The 18053-nt window shown below is 37.5% G+C and overlaps 2 protein-coding genes across 14 annotated transcripts in view; one reads left to right on the forward strand and one right to left on the reverse strand.

Annotated features, from left to right (window-relative positions):
* Nek1 (NIMA related kinase 1) overlaps positions 1–18053 on the forward strand; it is a 328855-nt gene that overhangs the window by 171991 nt on the left and 138811 nt on the right. The window lies entirely within an intron of this gene.
* Positions 1–18053, reverse strand: part of Clcn3 (chloride voltage-gated channel 3) — a 70810-nt gene that overhangs the window by 39574 nt on the left and 13183 nt on the right. For 2 of the 13 annotated variants that reach the window (XM_052162472.1, XM_052162465.1), the window contains exon 1: positions 7137–7393. The exons of 9 other annotated variants lie outside the window; for them this stretch is intronic. In XM_052162472.1, coding sequence (XP_052018432.1) covers positions 7137–7215 — 79 coding nt within the window. In that variant the 5' untranslated portion in view covers positions 7216–7393. Of the gene's footprint in view, positions 1–2402; positions 2592–7136; positions 7394–13913; positions 14076–18053 lie in introns of those variants that run through there. 2 more of the 13 variants (XM_052162471.1, XM_052162470.1) reach the window with 2 other exon arrangements.

Genomic DNA, 18053 nt, shown 5'->3' on the forward strand with positions numbered 1-18053 from the left:
TTCTTCATCTTTAGAGGTGGGAGACGGGGTTCTCAAATTTTAAACTATTCATAATTACACCAGTATGTATATAAAAGTAAATCACTTACAAATATGATCAACAATGTAATTACTAACAGTTTCACAGTTCAAATATCAAAAAAAAAAAAAAACGGAAAGATTTCACTTAGAAAAACTACTCAGTTAATGAACTAGATACATAGACTGGCTTGCAAGTGACTCATATTCACTATACAAAGAAGACTTTTTAGCTTCATTTCATTCTTTTATTGCCACAGAACTTTATAGCACTCAGACAACTATGGAAATAAAACGCATTTATCTGTAGAAAATTTAAGATTAGTTCTATATTAAAAATATATTTCTAATAGAGAAAAATAATCTTTTCTTAAAGATGTATTTATTTTATGTAAATAAGTGCTCTATCTGTATATACACGTGCATGCCGGAAGAGAACATCAGATCCTAAGATAGACAGTTGTGAGCCAATCATGTGGTTGCTGGGAATTGAACTCAGAACCTCTGGAAGAGCAGACAGTGCTCCAAACCACTGAGCCATCTCTCCAGCCCCAAGAATAACGCTTTCAACAAATGCTGCTGAGGAATGCTATCTATGCAAAAGGACGAACTAGACGCTCAACTCGCACACACACATGAAAAAAACCTTAAATGTTTTGATCCAAAATTAATATTAGCTAAAACTTCAAAACCCTAAGAAGAAAATTAAAGAGTCTTCTGAGCTTGAATTGGCCAAATAGATGTATCAACAAAGGATACATGCTAAATGAGAAATGTATATCAAGTGGGCCACATCATAATTAAATTAATCTAGGCCTTTGCTAGACCCTATTATTAACTAGCTCACATCTGAAAACAGGAAAAACTACTAACACTTGTGGAATATTTATTGTGCAATAGACATGGTTCTTAGTACAGCTTAATCAATACAACATTATAAAGTAAGACTTATTCTCTATTTTATAAATTTGAAAAACAAAGAATACTATGAAATGATATCAAGACCATAATGTAAGTAAGTAGTGGAATAAACACCCAAACCTAAGCATTTTTTCAAAAGTTACTGCCACTGTATTAATATGGTCAAAAAATAATTTCATGATTGGAAGATATATATATTTAGGGTAAGTCTCAAGAGTAGGTTCAGAATAATTAGTCAATGATTTACTTCTCCCTAAACACATGTGCATGTGCACTTAGCCTGTAGACAACTGTTGTAATTCTATCAATAACAATCACTGTGGCCGGGCAGTGGTGGCACATGCCTTTAATCCCAGCACTTGGGAGGCAGAGGCAGGTGGATTTCTGAGTTCGAGGCCAGCCTGGTCTACAGAGTGAGTTCCAGGACAGCCAGGGCTACACAGAGAAACCCTGTCTCAGAAAAAAAAAATAAATTAATTTAAAAAATAATAATAACAATCACTATGGAAACTGCTTTCTAGTTCCAGACTCCAGACCACTTTCCCCTGTAATGTTTAAACTGCTACAATAAAAAGTGTAGTGGCTGAAGTGAGCTCATATTACAATCAAAAGGACGTTGTCTGGGTGTCTGGAACCCACATAAACATCAGGTAGCGTGGCACCTAGCTTGATATTCCAGCCTTGGACACAAGAAACCACAGAAGCAAGGTATCTAGTAAGACCAGGAACATCTGTTGCTAGCTGAGTCTAAATTTAAGACACTGCCTCAAATAATAAGGCAAAAGAATGGTCAGGGAAGATTCCCAATATCAACTCTAGCTCTCACCACCACACACACCCCAAAAACAAAGAGGGGAAATGTTGTACTACCACTCTTGGGCAATGTCTTTGCTCTCAGAAGACACACTGCAAAACTGCTCTGCTAATAGCAGCTCCTCTCTCCCACCCTCAGGGTGTCCAAGACTCGTGTCTTACACGGGGAGAGCCTACCTGTACTCACCAAATTAAACTATACCTCCAGGTGTACACTCAGAAACTAGTTTCTAAGCATTTTGACTGTAGTGTATAGCATTCCTCACTGATATGTACCTAAATAAAATCAAAGTTTAGTAAATGAAACTGTTTAGTAAATAGTGATTTTTCACTTTTTATTTTCTTCCTCTCTTAAAAAATGCTGGTTAATTTCTTTCTGACCAACATTTTAAATCTGAAGGTTGACACAAAACTAGAGAAAAATAAATATCAATATTATCTACTTTCACATAAATTAAAAAATCTTTATGTACTTTCTACTAAGCTTCAATGTATAGTTGATGAACTGTACTAAAAGAAAACAGTATTCAGTCATAAATTCCATGGTTACACAAATAGCAACCTAATGTTTTTCTCACAGAAAAACACTGAAACACCTATTTTCATAAAGAATAGGCATACAGCTGCTTAATAATATTGTCATTTATTACCTCCAGGCCAATTTCCAAAGTTCTGAGGGTGAACCTGCCATTCCCACTGACACTGCTATCACAGCAGACGAGCATAAAGCACAGACACTGAACACCATGGAAGAAGGGAGCCAGAAATCCATGGTTAAGGATTTCCCGACACAGCTACATCTGTCGATCCGGCCATGTGTGCTTTCTCCCTCTAGATGCTTAGTAGTAAGGAATGTCATCCTGGTAAGGGAGGGAAGGGTAGACGTTGTGAGCTGGTACTGGAGGCCCCAGAGTCTGGGTAAATTACAAAGGCAATGGTGAGGGCTGATGACGTGATGGTAGTTATTTACCTAGTATGTACAAAGTCTAATCCCAGCACTTGGGAGGGAGAAGCAGGAAGATCAGGCAATCAAGATCATCTTCAATTACATTTCAAGGTTGCAGCCTAGACCATGTAAAACTGCTTGAAAACATAAAACGGGGCAGGAGTGCGGGTTGTCAAATATAAAGCTCTGCGGTTAGTAAGTGATCAGTTGGATAGTGGCTAGATCAATGACAATATAAATCAAATATAAAAGTATATACTCTGAAAAATTGTTCTGTCATCCAGTCACATTAACTACTTAACACTGCAAAGACCTAGAAGCTAATACAAACTCCCAAAGAAGGCATGCAATTAACCAGTACCACTGCTGAGCCCATGACCTGCTATTATAATGTACTGTTTAGTTTTCTGTTCTGTTGTCACCTCAATATAAAAGGTAGCAAGCAGCCTTAGATAGACAAGGTAGATACAAGTTCCTATGCATATTGAACACAGGTTTAAACTTCACTCCTGATCTCTGCATATACAATGATGCAGTTACAGCATCAGAACAAATAAGTAAATTTGCAAAAAAAAAAAAAAAAAAAAAAAAAGAAGTTAAAGTAAACATTGGTCTGATTGTAAAGGAAGAAACACACACTCCTGCACACGTACAACCGAAGAACAAAATCACCCTGCATATTATGCACAGTAATTAAAAATCAAAACCAAAATTGCAAAGTACAATTTAGTTCACTAGTGTCCTATGTAGGCACAAGGTAAAAACTTGACGGCAAGAAAAACATCAACATTACAAATTTATAATGTGATAAGAGGTCTGCTCATATCCTGAGATTTGAATATACAAAGCATTTCTGATGTAGGATAAGCCATAAGGTGATTTAAAATAAATCATAGTAAAGTATCTGTTTAGAAAACAGAGCTAGAGCTAAGAGAATGCTTAGGATTTTTATTAAAAATGTAAATAAATGGAAAATATAAATTTGACAACAGATCTGTTTTATAACAGTGCATGAAGATAAATAATAGTGTAAAACAAGCATCACTAATATCAAATAATTTACTTTTTTTTAAAAAACCAGAAGCCTATAGGATATCCTCACAACAATATATTTAACATCTGGATCTGTACAAGTGGAGAGCTACTATGATTTCAGGAGGAAAGAAAAATGTATTCACATACAGGGTAGGAATTTAAATAATCTACTTCACTGTTTCCTTTACTACTCACAATAAACCTTGCTGGTAGATATGGTGCAACAGACTTATCATTCTCCAACCAGCTCTTTACTCCCTGACACAGCACTTACTTATTCTATTTTCTCACCATGAATGCCTGGAAAATTCCCTTGTTCACTGAAAACTGGCCTACTTAGTACCATCTGCCAAAAGGAGACTTGTTTCTTCCTCTCCTACCTGAGGGCCACAGAGACCTCAGTCTAACAGCATCCTTGATGGTTTGTTTCCAGTATCAGAAGCCTTAAGCCCAAAGCAGAATGAAGCACAGGTCATTTGAGGCTTGTACAAAGTGAGAAGATGATCAAATGATGGGAAGGGTCAAACTACATGAATCAATTCTGTTCAATTTTAGCTATTAGTATTACTATTTTAGCTGTCATCAGTCTCCACAGTGGTGATTTGTTATAGTTATAGTTATGATTTCTATAAACACAAGAGTTTCATAAGTACTTCAAATAAAACAACAGGTAGTCAAATAATTTTTAAAGACTTTTTACATGAAGTAAATGGAATATAAAATCTATCCCTTCTAGGTCCATCCAAAAAAAAAGTCAAGTCTGGGGCCTGGGGCCAGGGGAGATGGTTCAGTGAATTAAAACATTTCTACCAAGCCTGATGACAGAGTTTAATTCCTGGGACCCACATGACTGAAGGAGAGGAACTGATTTCTACAAGTACCACCATATACTTGCTATGTGACACTCTACTAACACTCAAATGAATAAAATAAATATAAAAAACAAACAAACATGTTTTTAAAAATCAAAACCATGTAAAGAGATTAGGGGATGAAAAGAACTCAATTCCCAAACTACTTCAACTTCACAAAGAAAGCCAACATAGTGAATAAAACCAGCAGTACAAAGAAATCACTTTTTTCTTCCTGATTAAAAAAAAGAAAGAGGCAAACTATGAGAACTTGCTCGTTTCTTAATACCAAAGAAGGCTATTTCTAAAATATGATTTTAATTTCTAGTAAGTAATATATAAATGACTTTGATTTTGAGTAACTTGCTCTCTCGGTGGCTACAATGTGCACTAAAGTAAAAAGCTTCACTATTTAGCATCCCACTCTGAAAAGTGGCGGCTAAGCCTATTTACCCACAGAGCTAATCCCTACCTCCAGCTTTCCTACCAACATCATTAACAGTTTTACACTTGGAATTTCCCCTCTTTCCCCTTTACCAGCCTGAAGATCTATTTCTAATTACAGCATTTTGTCTCACAGGGAAGCTGATGCACTTTTCTTGAATTAAGCTTTTTTCCTATATCTATATCACCAGTTCCTTTGTGCTGACCTATGGCTTCAAAGGGTCATAAATTATGGAAAACAAATGGCTTCTCACACGTAGACACTAGGACTCATGTTCTTAATGATATGATACAGTCCATAAGGCAAATAAATAACTAAGCAAACACGCAGTGCTTCCTGAAACCATCAGCTTATACTAACAGAGAAAGTCTAATCAAAGAATCAGAACCATGTCGAGCTTCTGAGAGTGGTGTAGGCCTTCAAGATGATTCCTGAAAATTATTTAAGAAAATGTCACAGAAATATTTTTTCAATTTCTCTCTTAGTAATCTGATGCGTAGTTTCACATAACTTCTTATTTCTTGTAGGTTTTACACAGGCAGTCTATAATTTTGTACTGCCACAGGTACTGCTGCCTAACCGTTCTAGTTAATCAGTACTAACAAACAGACGTTGTGATCACTCAGAGAAAGTATGGCCTGCCTGGCTTTGCCATTTCCCATATTAGCAAATAATGTGACATTTGAATAATCACTATTCAATGGAGTATTACTAGGAAATGGATGACAGAAACATAGGGAAACTCTATCAGGAAAAGGAAAAATCAATCCCAGGGAGTAAATTTAGGAGAAATTATTCCTTTTACTTTTAGACACACACACACACACACACACACACACACACTGTTAGAACATCATTAGGAGAAATTATTATTTGTACTTTTTATACTTTTATAATGTTAGAGGAAATGTTCTAAAAGTACAAAGAATAGTTTATTTTATTTTTTTACTAAATCCTCCTAATTTATACATACACACATGCAATTCATAAAGGAAAGCACAATATATGGGACATGATCTTAGTTTTTCTTAAAATATAAAAAGCAACCTTTTACTAAGCACAGAATTCTACAGAATAATGTTGCAACTGTTTAGAACCCAATTATGGTTTTACAGGTTGCAACGTAATCAGTATCTGGTGAATGCATTATAATTCCTAAATTCCATACAACTTAAAACTATTATCAGGATACAAAATGTATTTTAAATTTTCCTCATTTAGTTGGAATTAGACCATAAAGTTTATAACATCAGTAAATAATATGACTCATATATGAAGTCATCTAGCTAAAGAATGTTTCTTGGAAGTAAGTTTATTTCTAGAACAACAAATGCCAACCATTTAAAAAAAATAATCAATTTAAGAAAATGAACAAAAAAGCAGTTTAATTAACAAACACCGAATTAGTTTTAAGAAGACCAAGACAGAGCCTGCCAAAAGCTTTACACCATTACACTGCTCATCTGTTCTCTAACTACCCACTTACACTCTGCAAAATGTATAAAACAAATCTAAATTGTTTTATCCTATCAGGTTGTACAAGATGCCTATGGGAGACAATATAGTATGTCAATTAGCTAAGACACTACATAAAAAAAAAAGTTAAACCAAAAAAATTGTTTTTTACTTTGTAAATGTTCTAAAATGCAGCTAAGAACTTTCACTATTACTGTACGATATGAACTCTACATGGTAATTGGCAGCAGTCAAAACAGAATTGGCATGTGAGCACTTGATTTCACTGTGTAAACTAAAGAAAATATAAATTTCCACAGCAATGAAAACATCACTCTGCAGGTGCCAACCGACAGACCACAGGATTTTAGCTAGCTGCAAAGGCAGCGTATTTTCGGAGTTAAACAGAAAGCATTTCACACAGAAGATGGAGTCAGAGCCCAGTGTGATCTGAAGCACTGCTAACGCCAGAGCAAACAATCGGAGGGCCCCGGCCTGCTGGAAGGTTGCATTCTCCCATACCAACAAGGCAGGGCAAGTAAGCAGCACACTGCAGCACTGAGGACAACAGACAGCCTGTTCCCAGAACCGAACCGCCCAGCCGCATGCACAACATACCAACAGAGAATTCAGCGCAAGGGGATGGTGTTACCTCTTTTATGTAATTCTCTCAAGGGAATATTGTCTCCTCCCCCGTCATAAGGCAAATAGGGATCAGAAGAAGCATCCATGATCAGAAATTTTTAAAAGAAAAAAATGATAATAAGATAGAAAAGCTTGCTAGATTAAAAAGACAGTGGCATTTTTCCTTCCCCTGCTATAGCAAGCCAGGGAGATGCCATATTTGATGAGGTTAGAACGGCATAGTTCGACTGGCTGAAGCAACTGGGTTCTTCCACAGTGGATGATGTCATCAAAGGGAAATTATTGCAGCCTGGTTGCTAGTGGCTACAATCTAGCCGGCTTAGAGGCAGCACAGCCTTCTTAATCAGGTCCTGCAGTGCACGCCATGACTAAGCGCCCAGTATAACAGACGAAACTGGTTTGAGAAATTTAAAGCGCTCACAACGTAGTTTCAATAGTAAGACAGTAGAAATAGTTATTTTTATATAAAGACAGAAAATGGTTGTTCTAGATCTAGACAGTGACCCTTTTCATGTCTAATGTAGAAAAGTCAACATAAAAAGGATGTTTTATAAATGTACTAATTTATGCAGTAATTCCTATGAGTCCTAACAGTGAAAAACCAAAACATACCATCAAGTTTCTCCATAGCATTAGCTTTAAGATTGTTCTTAACTGTCATTTAATCCTCAGCCTTTTCTGGAGACTTTAAACCCTGAGTCGCTGAGTCAAATGGTATTTTATCTCACTTACTAATCCCCTACTCCAGCAGCACCTTTTCCTCTCCTTCAAACAACAGCTAGGAGACATTCTAATTTAGGAGAAAGGTGGAAACTTATGAGTACACTAATTGTTTCGAATTTATGCAAAAAAGATTTATCACGTGGGAGACTATTTTGCAGTTTTCTATCTTACAGAAGACTGTGTGCTTAAGAAAGACTTTTAGCAGAAAAATATGCTATCAATTAGCTACTCCCATCTTTGCTAAAAAATTTCAAGTTTAAAATGTAACTGTTTTTAAAATGGCTACTGCAAACATATAGTGTTCATATGTGATAGAAGTTCAAGTTTTACAGAGTCTCCTGAGTCCTCTGACTGGAACATTGTTCTAAAACGACTGTTATGTAGTACAGGAAACAGGTGATGTCCACCACAGAAAATTCTATTGAACATGGGCAAAAGTCTAAAAGAGTGTTTTCTTCGGTCTTTAATGAAACAACGTCTAAGGTCCACACCCACTCTGTGTGTATCAAAAAGACAGGTAATAAAGGAAGAAAGTCAACTCAATTAGCCTGGTTTATTTTCAATTATCTGGAGTCTTTTCTCTCCCAAGATCATAAGTTAAATAGGTTTCTAGATTTCAAAAACCTTCAAATGCAAATAAACAGCTTGTTACCAAAGTCCATGTGGAATCTAGAAGTGAGGACTAGGAAAAGAATACAAACCAGAATTAAAATTAAAATAAAAAGTTTTCAAGTTCTCTTGGAAAACTGTATTTTAAGCAAGAAAAGCTTTGACAAAGACAATTTTACCAAATTAGCTTAATGTAAACTTGGTCACTTGCTGTTCTTCGGTATATTTTATGACTGTTTAGACATTCTAACAACTACATACTGCACAGCACTAGTAAGCCATTTCATTGCCTCCCTCTCAACAACCCTGGCATCTGGGCACCCTCTGACCTTGCTCATAAGGAATGAGAAGTAGGGGGCATATTATACCAGTGAAATGCTAACAATGGCAGATAAATTTTATAGCCACAGTGATTTACTTTTCAAGATAAAAAATATGCACATATAATATATCTGATTGCGCTGGAATTCAGAGAGGTAATTTAGTATGAGAGATCAAGTGAACAGCTAGTATCACTGAGCAAGAGGCAGAAGAGCAGAGTGAGTCTTCCCTCAGCGCTTACATACACACAGCAGATCAGGTAGGTGAAGGAAGATGGACATTGAACCCAGGCTCCCTGCAGGAAACTTGCTCTATCACTGGGTTGCATCCAGAGCTCTTCATTATAGTGTTTTAAACATATTACTTTTATAATAATAATGTGAAGGGGTTTTTTTATTTCAAAATTTTATTGTTCTTGCCTAATAGGAACAGACGGCACTCTCTGTTCAGATTTGTATCTGGGCTCTAGGCTTTCATTTACAGTTTGTCTTCTTCCCTAAGAGAAAGTCCTGGAGGGAAGGACACACAGCAGAGCTTCCAGAGTGCTACATTACAGCTACACCAAGGGCTGCAGAGTTACACCACCACAGAACAGACAAGGTCGAAGATGTAAACCACACAATAAACTCAATCACAAAACAGTTCTGTAACAGTCAGCCTTGTGAAGTCTTAGAGCTTAATATGGCTTCCTGGTTGGCCAAATAGCCTATCACAGGATTAAATGCCAAACAGACATTACCTCAAGTTAAGTTCCCCCTTCTCAGGTTTGTCAAGGTGACCTAACCACATCAGTCCTCGACTAAGGACACTTAATTAAATGTGAATGATGAGCACTAGCCAAGAGAATTAGATGTAGGTCTGCAACCAGTAGTACTTCTTACTTTCAAAACTGTTAATATTTTACATTGAGTTTTAGGTAACAATAGCCAGGTCCTGCAGTGTAATAAAAAGCAAGCTCACTTCTTTCCAGTGGTACCAATTCAGCCTTTTTAGGATTTCACTGGTACTTCAGCCTCATTTTACCCAGGCAGGTATCAAAAAAAAAAATCAATGTCATGTTCTAGTACAATATCATTTCCTAGTACATCTAAGACATTCCAAATCATAACACTGCATAGATTTAATGTGTTTATTTTTTCCTATATGCATTGCCTTATTTTTACAAATAAAGTGCACATTTGGACAGTCCTCTATTTCTAAGCGGGGTGCTCTGAATAAACAGCCTGGGGCTGCAGGTGCAGAAAATGTTTACAAGGGAACTGGCAACAGAGTGAAGGCTATCAAATGCATGAAGAACATGACCTTGCTTAGAATAAGTACCAGATGAACTTTGGAATCATTTATTCTAAAAATAGTTCTGAGTAGACCATTTGAAAGCCCCTGGACTTTTCTCCAGCAGGCAGTCATTAAATATATCACTAGAGTCGTTTTTAGGGCAAAGCCCAGGGCCTAGGAATCCCAAAGCAATAGGCTTGGCCATTGTGCTGGCTAATTTTGTCTATTTGACACCCTATGTAGGACTGGGCCATAGACAAGCCTGTGGGGCATTTGCTTAGTGTGGGGGCTCAACCCTTCACGGGGTGAGCAGCCTTGGACTCGGGCCCTAGCAGGCTGCGCAGACAAGCCAGGAGGCACTCTGCCCTCCGTGGCTGCTGCATCAGCCCTGCCTCGCTCCTGCCCTGCATGCATTTCTGCCCTCGCTTCTGTTGATGAACTGTTATATAAAACTGTGAGTGAAATAAATACTTTCACCCCTTGGTCATCATGTTTCATCACAGCAATAGTAACCCTAACTAAGACACCCACCTATTACAACGGGCCAAGTAAAGACAAACTAGTGGTGAAAAGCAGGGAAAGGAGCCTTAGCCATGTTACCCTCTATCGGGGATCCCACACATCTGGCAGCCGTGAGCACCTGCACTCACACTCATATCAACTAAGGCATATAATGAAATGTAAAAATAAAATTACTAAACATGTTTAAACCAGCCTTTACCAAAGATTTCCAGCATAAGGCTTGTGAATTTAAGTTGTCCAATTTCACTTTAAAATTTGTCATGGTCCCAAACATCTCCCTAGTAGAAGAGTACCACCAATTATACTGGTAAAGGACAAGTAAACCGATAGTTAAAATCAGCTTGTCATCTCTCAAAGACAGCATGCATAAACTCCAAAACGTCCAAGTAAAATGATTCTAACTCAGAATTCGTATCTTAGATTTCTGAGCAACACATCTCCTCTCTCCCTCCGTCCCTCCCTTTTCCTTCTCCCTCTCTCTTTCTCATCTACAATAAAACCTTAACCATATCATGGAGTAGTCAAATTGGCAGCTTTCTTTACTGTGCCCCCTTACATGCATCTGGTCCATTTGGCGAAGCGGAGTTTCCTCTGGGTCTGACATAAACCTATTTTTTTTCTAGTTTTTTAAAAAGTTATTCATTATGTATAAAGCATTCTGCCTACAGGCCAGAAGAGGGCACTAGATCTCATTATAAGTGGTTATGAGCATGTGGTTGCTGGGAATGAATTTAGAACCTCTGGGAAGAGCAGGCAGTGCTCTTAACCTCTGAACCATCTCTCCAGCCCCCTTACATTTTTCTTAATTCCTCATATTCTCTACAAGCTTATTTTGCTTTATATTTAAAATTAAACTATTTCCAACCATTTGTGGGGTGCAGAAGTCACAGGGCTAGTGAGACAGTGTCTCACTGTAGCTCTGGCTAGACTGAAACTGGGCCTGCAAGTATGTGCCACCAAGCCTGTTAACCCTTCTCTGTAGACAGGTATGTGTCTTTGCAGTACTGAGGCTTGAACAGAGGCACCCACACATGCACAGCAAGTTAGCTACTACTAAACTATATCCCCAGCCATCTCCAACCTAGTGTTAAAAGTAAACTTTATTTCAGAATAGAGAAATCCTGAGTACTCCTTACTTTCAAAATTGTTAATATTTTACATTTCCATGGTATATTTGTCAAAATTAAAAACGAACATTGGTCCAACTCCAGACTTCAGATTTTCTGTTTGTGTCCTCTTTATATTCTATATCCTGGTTGAGAATACCATACTTTACTTGGTTATTGTCTTTTGTTTTTTTATCTTTTAGAGTTAACTTGTTTCCATGACCTTTACTGGTCAGGTATCCTGTAGAACGTCTCCTATTATTCATTATTTTTCTTGTAAATAGATTTGGGTTACAGATCTTCAGAAAGAATACAAGAATGACATCTTCAGGGATATATGATATCAATCTCAATCATTTGTGATATTAATGCTCATCATTTGAGTAACAACATTTGCCAAGTTTCCCCCCTAAATCATTTCTATTTCTACCTACACCGACTCTATTCTTCAAAAGTGAATCATTAAGTTGAGCCCACCTTCAAGGAAGAAAGATGTTGGAATTAAGCTTCTTCTCCATGAAGCTGCAAAAGCTACGTCAATTATTTGGACGAGTTCCACAAGCTAGCCATGCCTTTCTGTCCCTCCCCATTTACTTACATCAGTTCCTATCATTCACGGCACAGACGTGGGCCCTATCTCCTTCGAGGGACAATTCTTAACCCACATGCCTTCCTTAGTGGCTCATTTGACTGTAGCTCTGCCCAGCAGGGACTCTTTCAGGTTCCTCTGACATGTTCCCATTAGGTTTTTAAAAGCATTTCTTGTTTCTGACACAGTAAAATACTCTAGGTCATTTTATATTTTCCCACAGCAATGGAAAAATATAAAATGACCTAGAGTATCTTACTGTGCAATCCAAATCTCAAAAGGAGTCTTAAATAATACTTCTATGAGCCCAGGACACAATCAGGAAGCAGAAGTGTTAATAACAGACAGTGTTAGCCTTTAATCCAGTCCTGCTCTGCTTCCCACCAAAGGCTCAGGTCCGTCACTTTTTCTCCTGAATGCCACTATCATTTTGGTGTAAGGAACATCCTATCTCCTATTCTTCTGTCCATTTTTATAAGTATCTAAGGAAGCCAAATCTTTTCTTTATAAATTCATATTGATTAAAAATAAAGTTCCTTGCCAGGCAGTGGTGGCGCACCCCTTTAATCCCGGCACTTGGGAGGCAGAGGCAGGAGGATTTCTGAGTTCAAGGCCAGCCTGGTCAACACAGTGAGTTCTAGGTCAGCCAGGGCTACAGAGAGAAACCCTGTCTCGAAAAACCTAAATAAATAAATAAATAAATAAATAAATAAATAAATAAATAAATAAAATAAAGTTCCTAAAACCTATAAAATATAAGCAGCTACCATACTAAACAGATGGCTCTTTAACAAAGCCACACTAATGAGCTCCTCTTACATGGACATCAGTGTCAGAGAGCGTAAGGAAAAGACCAAAGAGTCAGCATGTATGGTTATCCACGATATAGCTTTCCCACAAATTTTGGAAATAAGAGGAGCAGCAGGAGCTTAAGGCCAGCCTCAGCTACATAGAGATAAGAGGCAAGAGACCCTGTTACAAAAACAAAGCAAAAAAAAAAAAAAAAAAAAAAGATAATTAAAATGTATCAGCTCTAAGAGAATTATGTGCAGAAGAACATTACTTACAAAGCAAAGGAACAACTAGGATAGTGTTACACAAAAAGAAGTTGCGAAGTGGGAGGGCTAGCAATGGACAGCACAAATAAGGATGAGGAAAGCGGCAGCCACAGCTGAGACAAGATGAGGCTGTCTAGAAGGTCCCAGGAGCTAACTTAAGAAGCAAACACACGGAAGTTTAAGGTCAGTTTTACAATCCCTTAGCTAATTTGTTACTATTTAAAAAACACTGAAAAGCATAAAGAAAAAAATAGTCAAATTCCAAGACCAAAATAAAAGGCATTTTCATGTAATTCTCTCCAACCCTGACCACAGAACCAAGAGAGTATATACAAAGTTAACACATAAAAGCACTGCCTGAGGTTTTTCAGTTAGAAAGTCACTTTATTTAGCAACCCAGTGTGTTCTAGGCTTATCTTGAAACAAATTCAGTTCCCAGACCCAGGAGGTCCAGTAAGATCTCTTACAAAACATCTGTGAAATTAAAATGATTAATACTGACACACTTATCAAAATTCTATTGCTACTGTAAAAAAAATCGAGATATATTTACTAGCTTCAACATAAACTTGTTCACTTACAGTTCTAGAGAGCAAAAGTCCAAGATTAAAGTGTCAGCTGGAACGCATTCTTTCTGTAATTTTAAGAACAAAATTGGCGTCCTTGCTTTTTCCTGCTTCTAAAGGTCTCCTTTGTCCCTGGAGTCCTCTTTATCATCCAGCCTCTCAGCTTCCTAAGTCTACCAACAACACGGACCCACCTGCCTTCCTCTTTTAAAGACCTCGGTGATTACACTGGCACCACCCAGCTATTCCTGGCTAATCTCCACAGCAGAAGATCTCTGGTCCAATCAACAAAGTCCCTTTCATCACCTGCTCTAAGTTTTACGGTGCCAGGAAGTAGGGTATGTGGGAGGGCCATTAGTCAGTCAAACACAACACTTTTTCTTTGTCTTGACCTTTGCATAGTTAATATAAGAGTAGTGAAAAGCCGCCATCTAGCGCAAATCAAAGCTGTCACACCAACAAGTTCAAGACACTCTTGTGTTTCTCACAATTGTGCCCTTGTAAAAACACAAAAGCCTGTTTTCTTACAGATAAACCCCTTTGACACACCAGCAAATAATACTTTATTGAATCACAACTCTTAGCTACATGGTCTATTTAATATTCTGTGTGTAGGAACAGAAAACTATAACCCTTTGTTCACCCTTCCTGAGAAAGGTAACTGAGCTAATGTTGGAGATGGAAGGGAACTTACTTTCACAAACCCCACTGTCTGGAAGAACACCAACTATACTTGTTTCGAACTCAGATTCTCGAAGGCATAATCAAGTAACTCTGACTCTTCAAGTAAAGCAAATATAAGTATGTGTTAGCAATAACAGATTCTCTGTTAACTAAAAATACAAAAGTAAAATGAAACAAAGACTGAATCCATGATCCACTGAACTTCCCCACAGTTCAAAACACCCTCTGTAAGCTGTGGCTTCTATACTGTGCCCATGAAGGTGCACAGAGATCAACTGCTAGGGAATAAATTGTGTGTTTCCCAAATTTGTATCTTAAAAGCTTTACCTCTTCTCTTAGAAAGTGACTGTTTTGGTCATAAGGTCAAAATTACTCTTTAAAAGAGTAATTAAGGCTAAGCAAAGTCATTACTTTGAGTTATAACCAAGTGTGCCTGGTCTCTTATGACCTATATATACTGAGAGAAAAAAAAAATAACACAAAGACACAGTGAAAGAAACAGTCACTGACTCACAAAAACTTAATCCAGAGCCCCCCAAAAATGCGAAGATAAATTACTCAGAGTGTAGTATCTTGTTATAACTCTATAATAGCAAAACAATTTATCAATGACTACATTGTCCAGATTACTCATGTGTGATTCCATGTCACCTATGTGAGTAAAATATCCATTAAAAGTACAAGATGGGGGCTGGAAAGATGGCTCAGCAGTTAAGAGCACTGACTGCTCTTCCAGAGGTCCTGAGTTCAAATCCCAGCAACCACATGGTGGCTCACAACCATCTGTAATGAGATCCAATGCCCTCTTCTGCAAAGTCTGAAGACAGTTACAGTGTACTCATATATAATAAATTTTTTAAAAAAGTACAAGATGAACAAATGAACTAAGTTCTACAGTGCATAAAGTATTCAATATGGTTCCAACACTGTAAATAAGAAGTTAACACTTGTCAAGTTCTAGTATAATATCAAAGAAGAATATCCACGTGGCTTACAAGAAGCTACTAAATTATATCTTTTCTATGTACTTTCTGACATGTCATAATAAAATAAACACATTTTCTACTAAGGAAAACATTAGAGATATTTTATAAACGTAAATCAATGCTGCTCTTCTCATTAAGTTTATTTTAAAAATACATTTCCTAAATGTCAAATACATTTTATAGTTATAATTTTAAATGAATTAAAGTTTTAAATTCATCTTTAAATCGTAATGCTATTTGTAACTTAGAATGTTTTACAAGACGCTACTAATGAGGTGTGGTGAGACAGGGTTATCAGAGCTCATCGCAAGGCATTCAAAGGCAGGGGCTCCGCTGTGGCATTCTGTCTCAGAAACACAAGGACTGCAGGGCTGTACCACAGTGGAAGAGTTTGCCTGGTACGCAGCAGGTCTGGACTCAGGCACCTCTCCTGCTGCACAAAATACCTCTTTAATAGGAATTAATCAGTGATTACTTCTTACTAAGAAAGGGGTCTGGGGAAGTACAAAGGCTCCTACCTAAAAGACATACTAAGAAGAGATATACTTCAATGATAAGTACTTTGTGAATCACTCGATGAATTATTTATTTCACTTTTTAAGACATATATGGTCATATATGGGGATGGTGGCACACACCTTTAATGGCAGCACAAGTAAATCTCTGAGTTTGAGTCCAGCAGGGTCAACAGAGTGAGTTGTAGGATAGTCAGGGCTACAAAGAGAAACCCTGTTTCAAACAACAACAAAATCTAATCACAGTATAAATTACCGTAGCTATGTCATGCATAAGGCATAAACATATACATTTGACCTTTTCTAAATACTGCATGTATTGTGTCTGACACGAAATTATTCCCTTTTTAAAAGATTTCCTGTTTTTTTTAAAGATTGATTTATTGTTATATGTAAGCACACTGTAGCTGTCTTCAGACACACCAGAAGAGGGTGTCAGATCTCATTACAGATGGTCGTGAGCCACCATGCGGTTGCTGGGATTTGAACTCAAGACCTTCGGAAGAGCAGTCAGTGCTCTTACGAGCTGAGCCATCTCTCCAGCCCCAAGATTTCCTTTTATCATGTTTGTAAGTGTTTAGTAGCACGTATGTGTCACGTGTATGCAATGCCCACATAGGCCAGAAGAGGACAGCAGACCTCCTGGAATTGGAGTTAGGGACACCCATGACCCAAACACTGTTGAGAGTGGAACCTGGATCCTTGAGTGGAGCAGATGCTCTCACCCAGTGAGCTACCTCTCCTGCCCCACAAAATACCTCTTAATAAGGAATTTAGACTTTGTGCAAAAGCAATTTTCATTAACAGAATGATCCTTGGAGGGAGACAGAGCCACCAGAGATGGAAGAACTAAGGTTAAGCACCCTTTGGCCACTTCTCTGAGTTGGCCTGGGGTAGCAGGGCCAATCATTCCAGCAAAGGTAATTTTCAAATAACTGGAGGGCAAGTATGTTTATCTATCCAAGGATCCAAGATAGCTCCTGGGAACACAAGACTAGGTAACAAAAGTTACACACAACAGAACTTCTAGCAACTTCTATGTAGTCTTACATTGTATTGAGCTTAATGTAAGCTACCTACATATAAATAATTCTAAGCCTAAAATTACAGACTCAAAAATAACAACTCAGTAGGAAATAATCACTGATTAATTCCTAAAACATTTATCTATACTGTCTTATCTATTCAAAAAATCTAGAATGAATTTGTGAATCCTGTCAGACCATTATAAGTTTCAATGCCTATGCAGGTGGAGTACTCTTACCCAAAACATTAGGGACCAGAATATTTAAAATTTGGGCTTTTTTGTTGTTTAAGGAGTTAGGGAGATATCTTGGGGTGAGATCTGACACAAGATATTTCAACACAAGACTCATTTATGTTTTATACATAGCTCATACACAAAGCCTAAAAGTAATGTTAGAGAAAACGTCATGGAAGAAAGAGGGGCCTACAAGGCGCCACTCCCCCCTGAGGAATTAACGACAGTGAAGGGGTGATTTTCTCCCGGGTGCAGCCACTGACAAGTGGCCTGTGACCCGGTAATCTCCTCCCACTCTTGTTATGTAAGGAAGCCTAACTGAATCTGTAGTCTCAGAAACCAGAAGTGAAAGTGGGAGGAAGACTGAGAGAGAAGGGATTCATTAGGAAAAAGAAGGGTGTGGAAGGAAAATGACTCAAATTAATTATATACATGCTGGACAGTTTCAAGTAATATTTTAAAATATATTTTTGAGTTATAAAGCTCAAATATTGATACACAGATAGAGCTTTCCATGTTATAGGATATTTAACGATTTTACGCAGAAACTCTAATTGCCAGCAAAATATAAAAACTTAAACAAATAACAAGTTGGTCCGCAGTTAGGAGTGTCCTTAAGAGAGGCAGTTTAGGCTCTAAAAGTTGTGGCTCTAAAAGCCACATAGATAAGAATGGTATAGAATGCTAAGTTCCTGCCTATTTTATTTAA

This window comes from Apodemus sylvaticus, chromosome 18 (genome assembly GCF_947179515.1).
Source record: "Apodemus sylvaticus chromosome 18, mApoSyl1.1, whole genome shotgun sequence".
Classification (NCBI taxonomy): Eukaryota; Metazoa; Chordata; class Mammalia; order Rodentia; family Muridae; genus Apodemus; species Apodemus sylvaticus.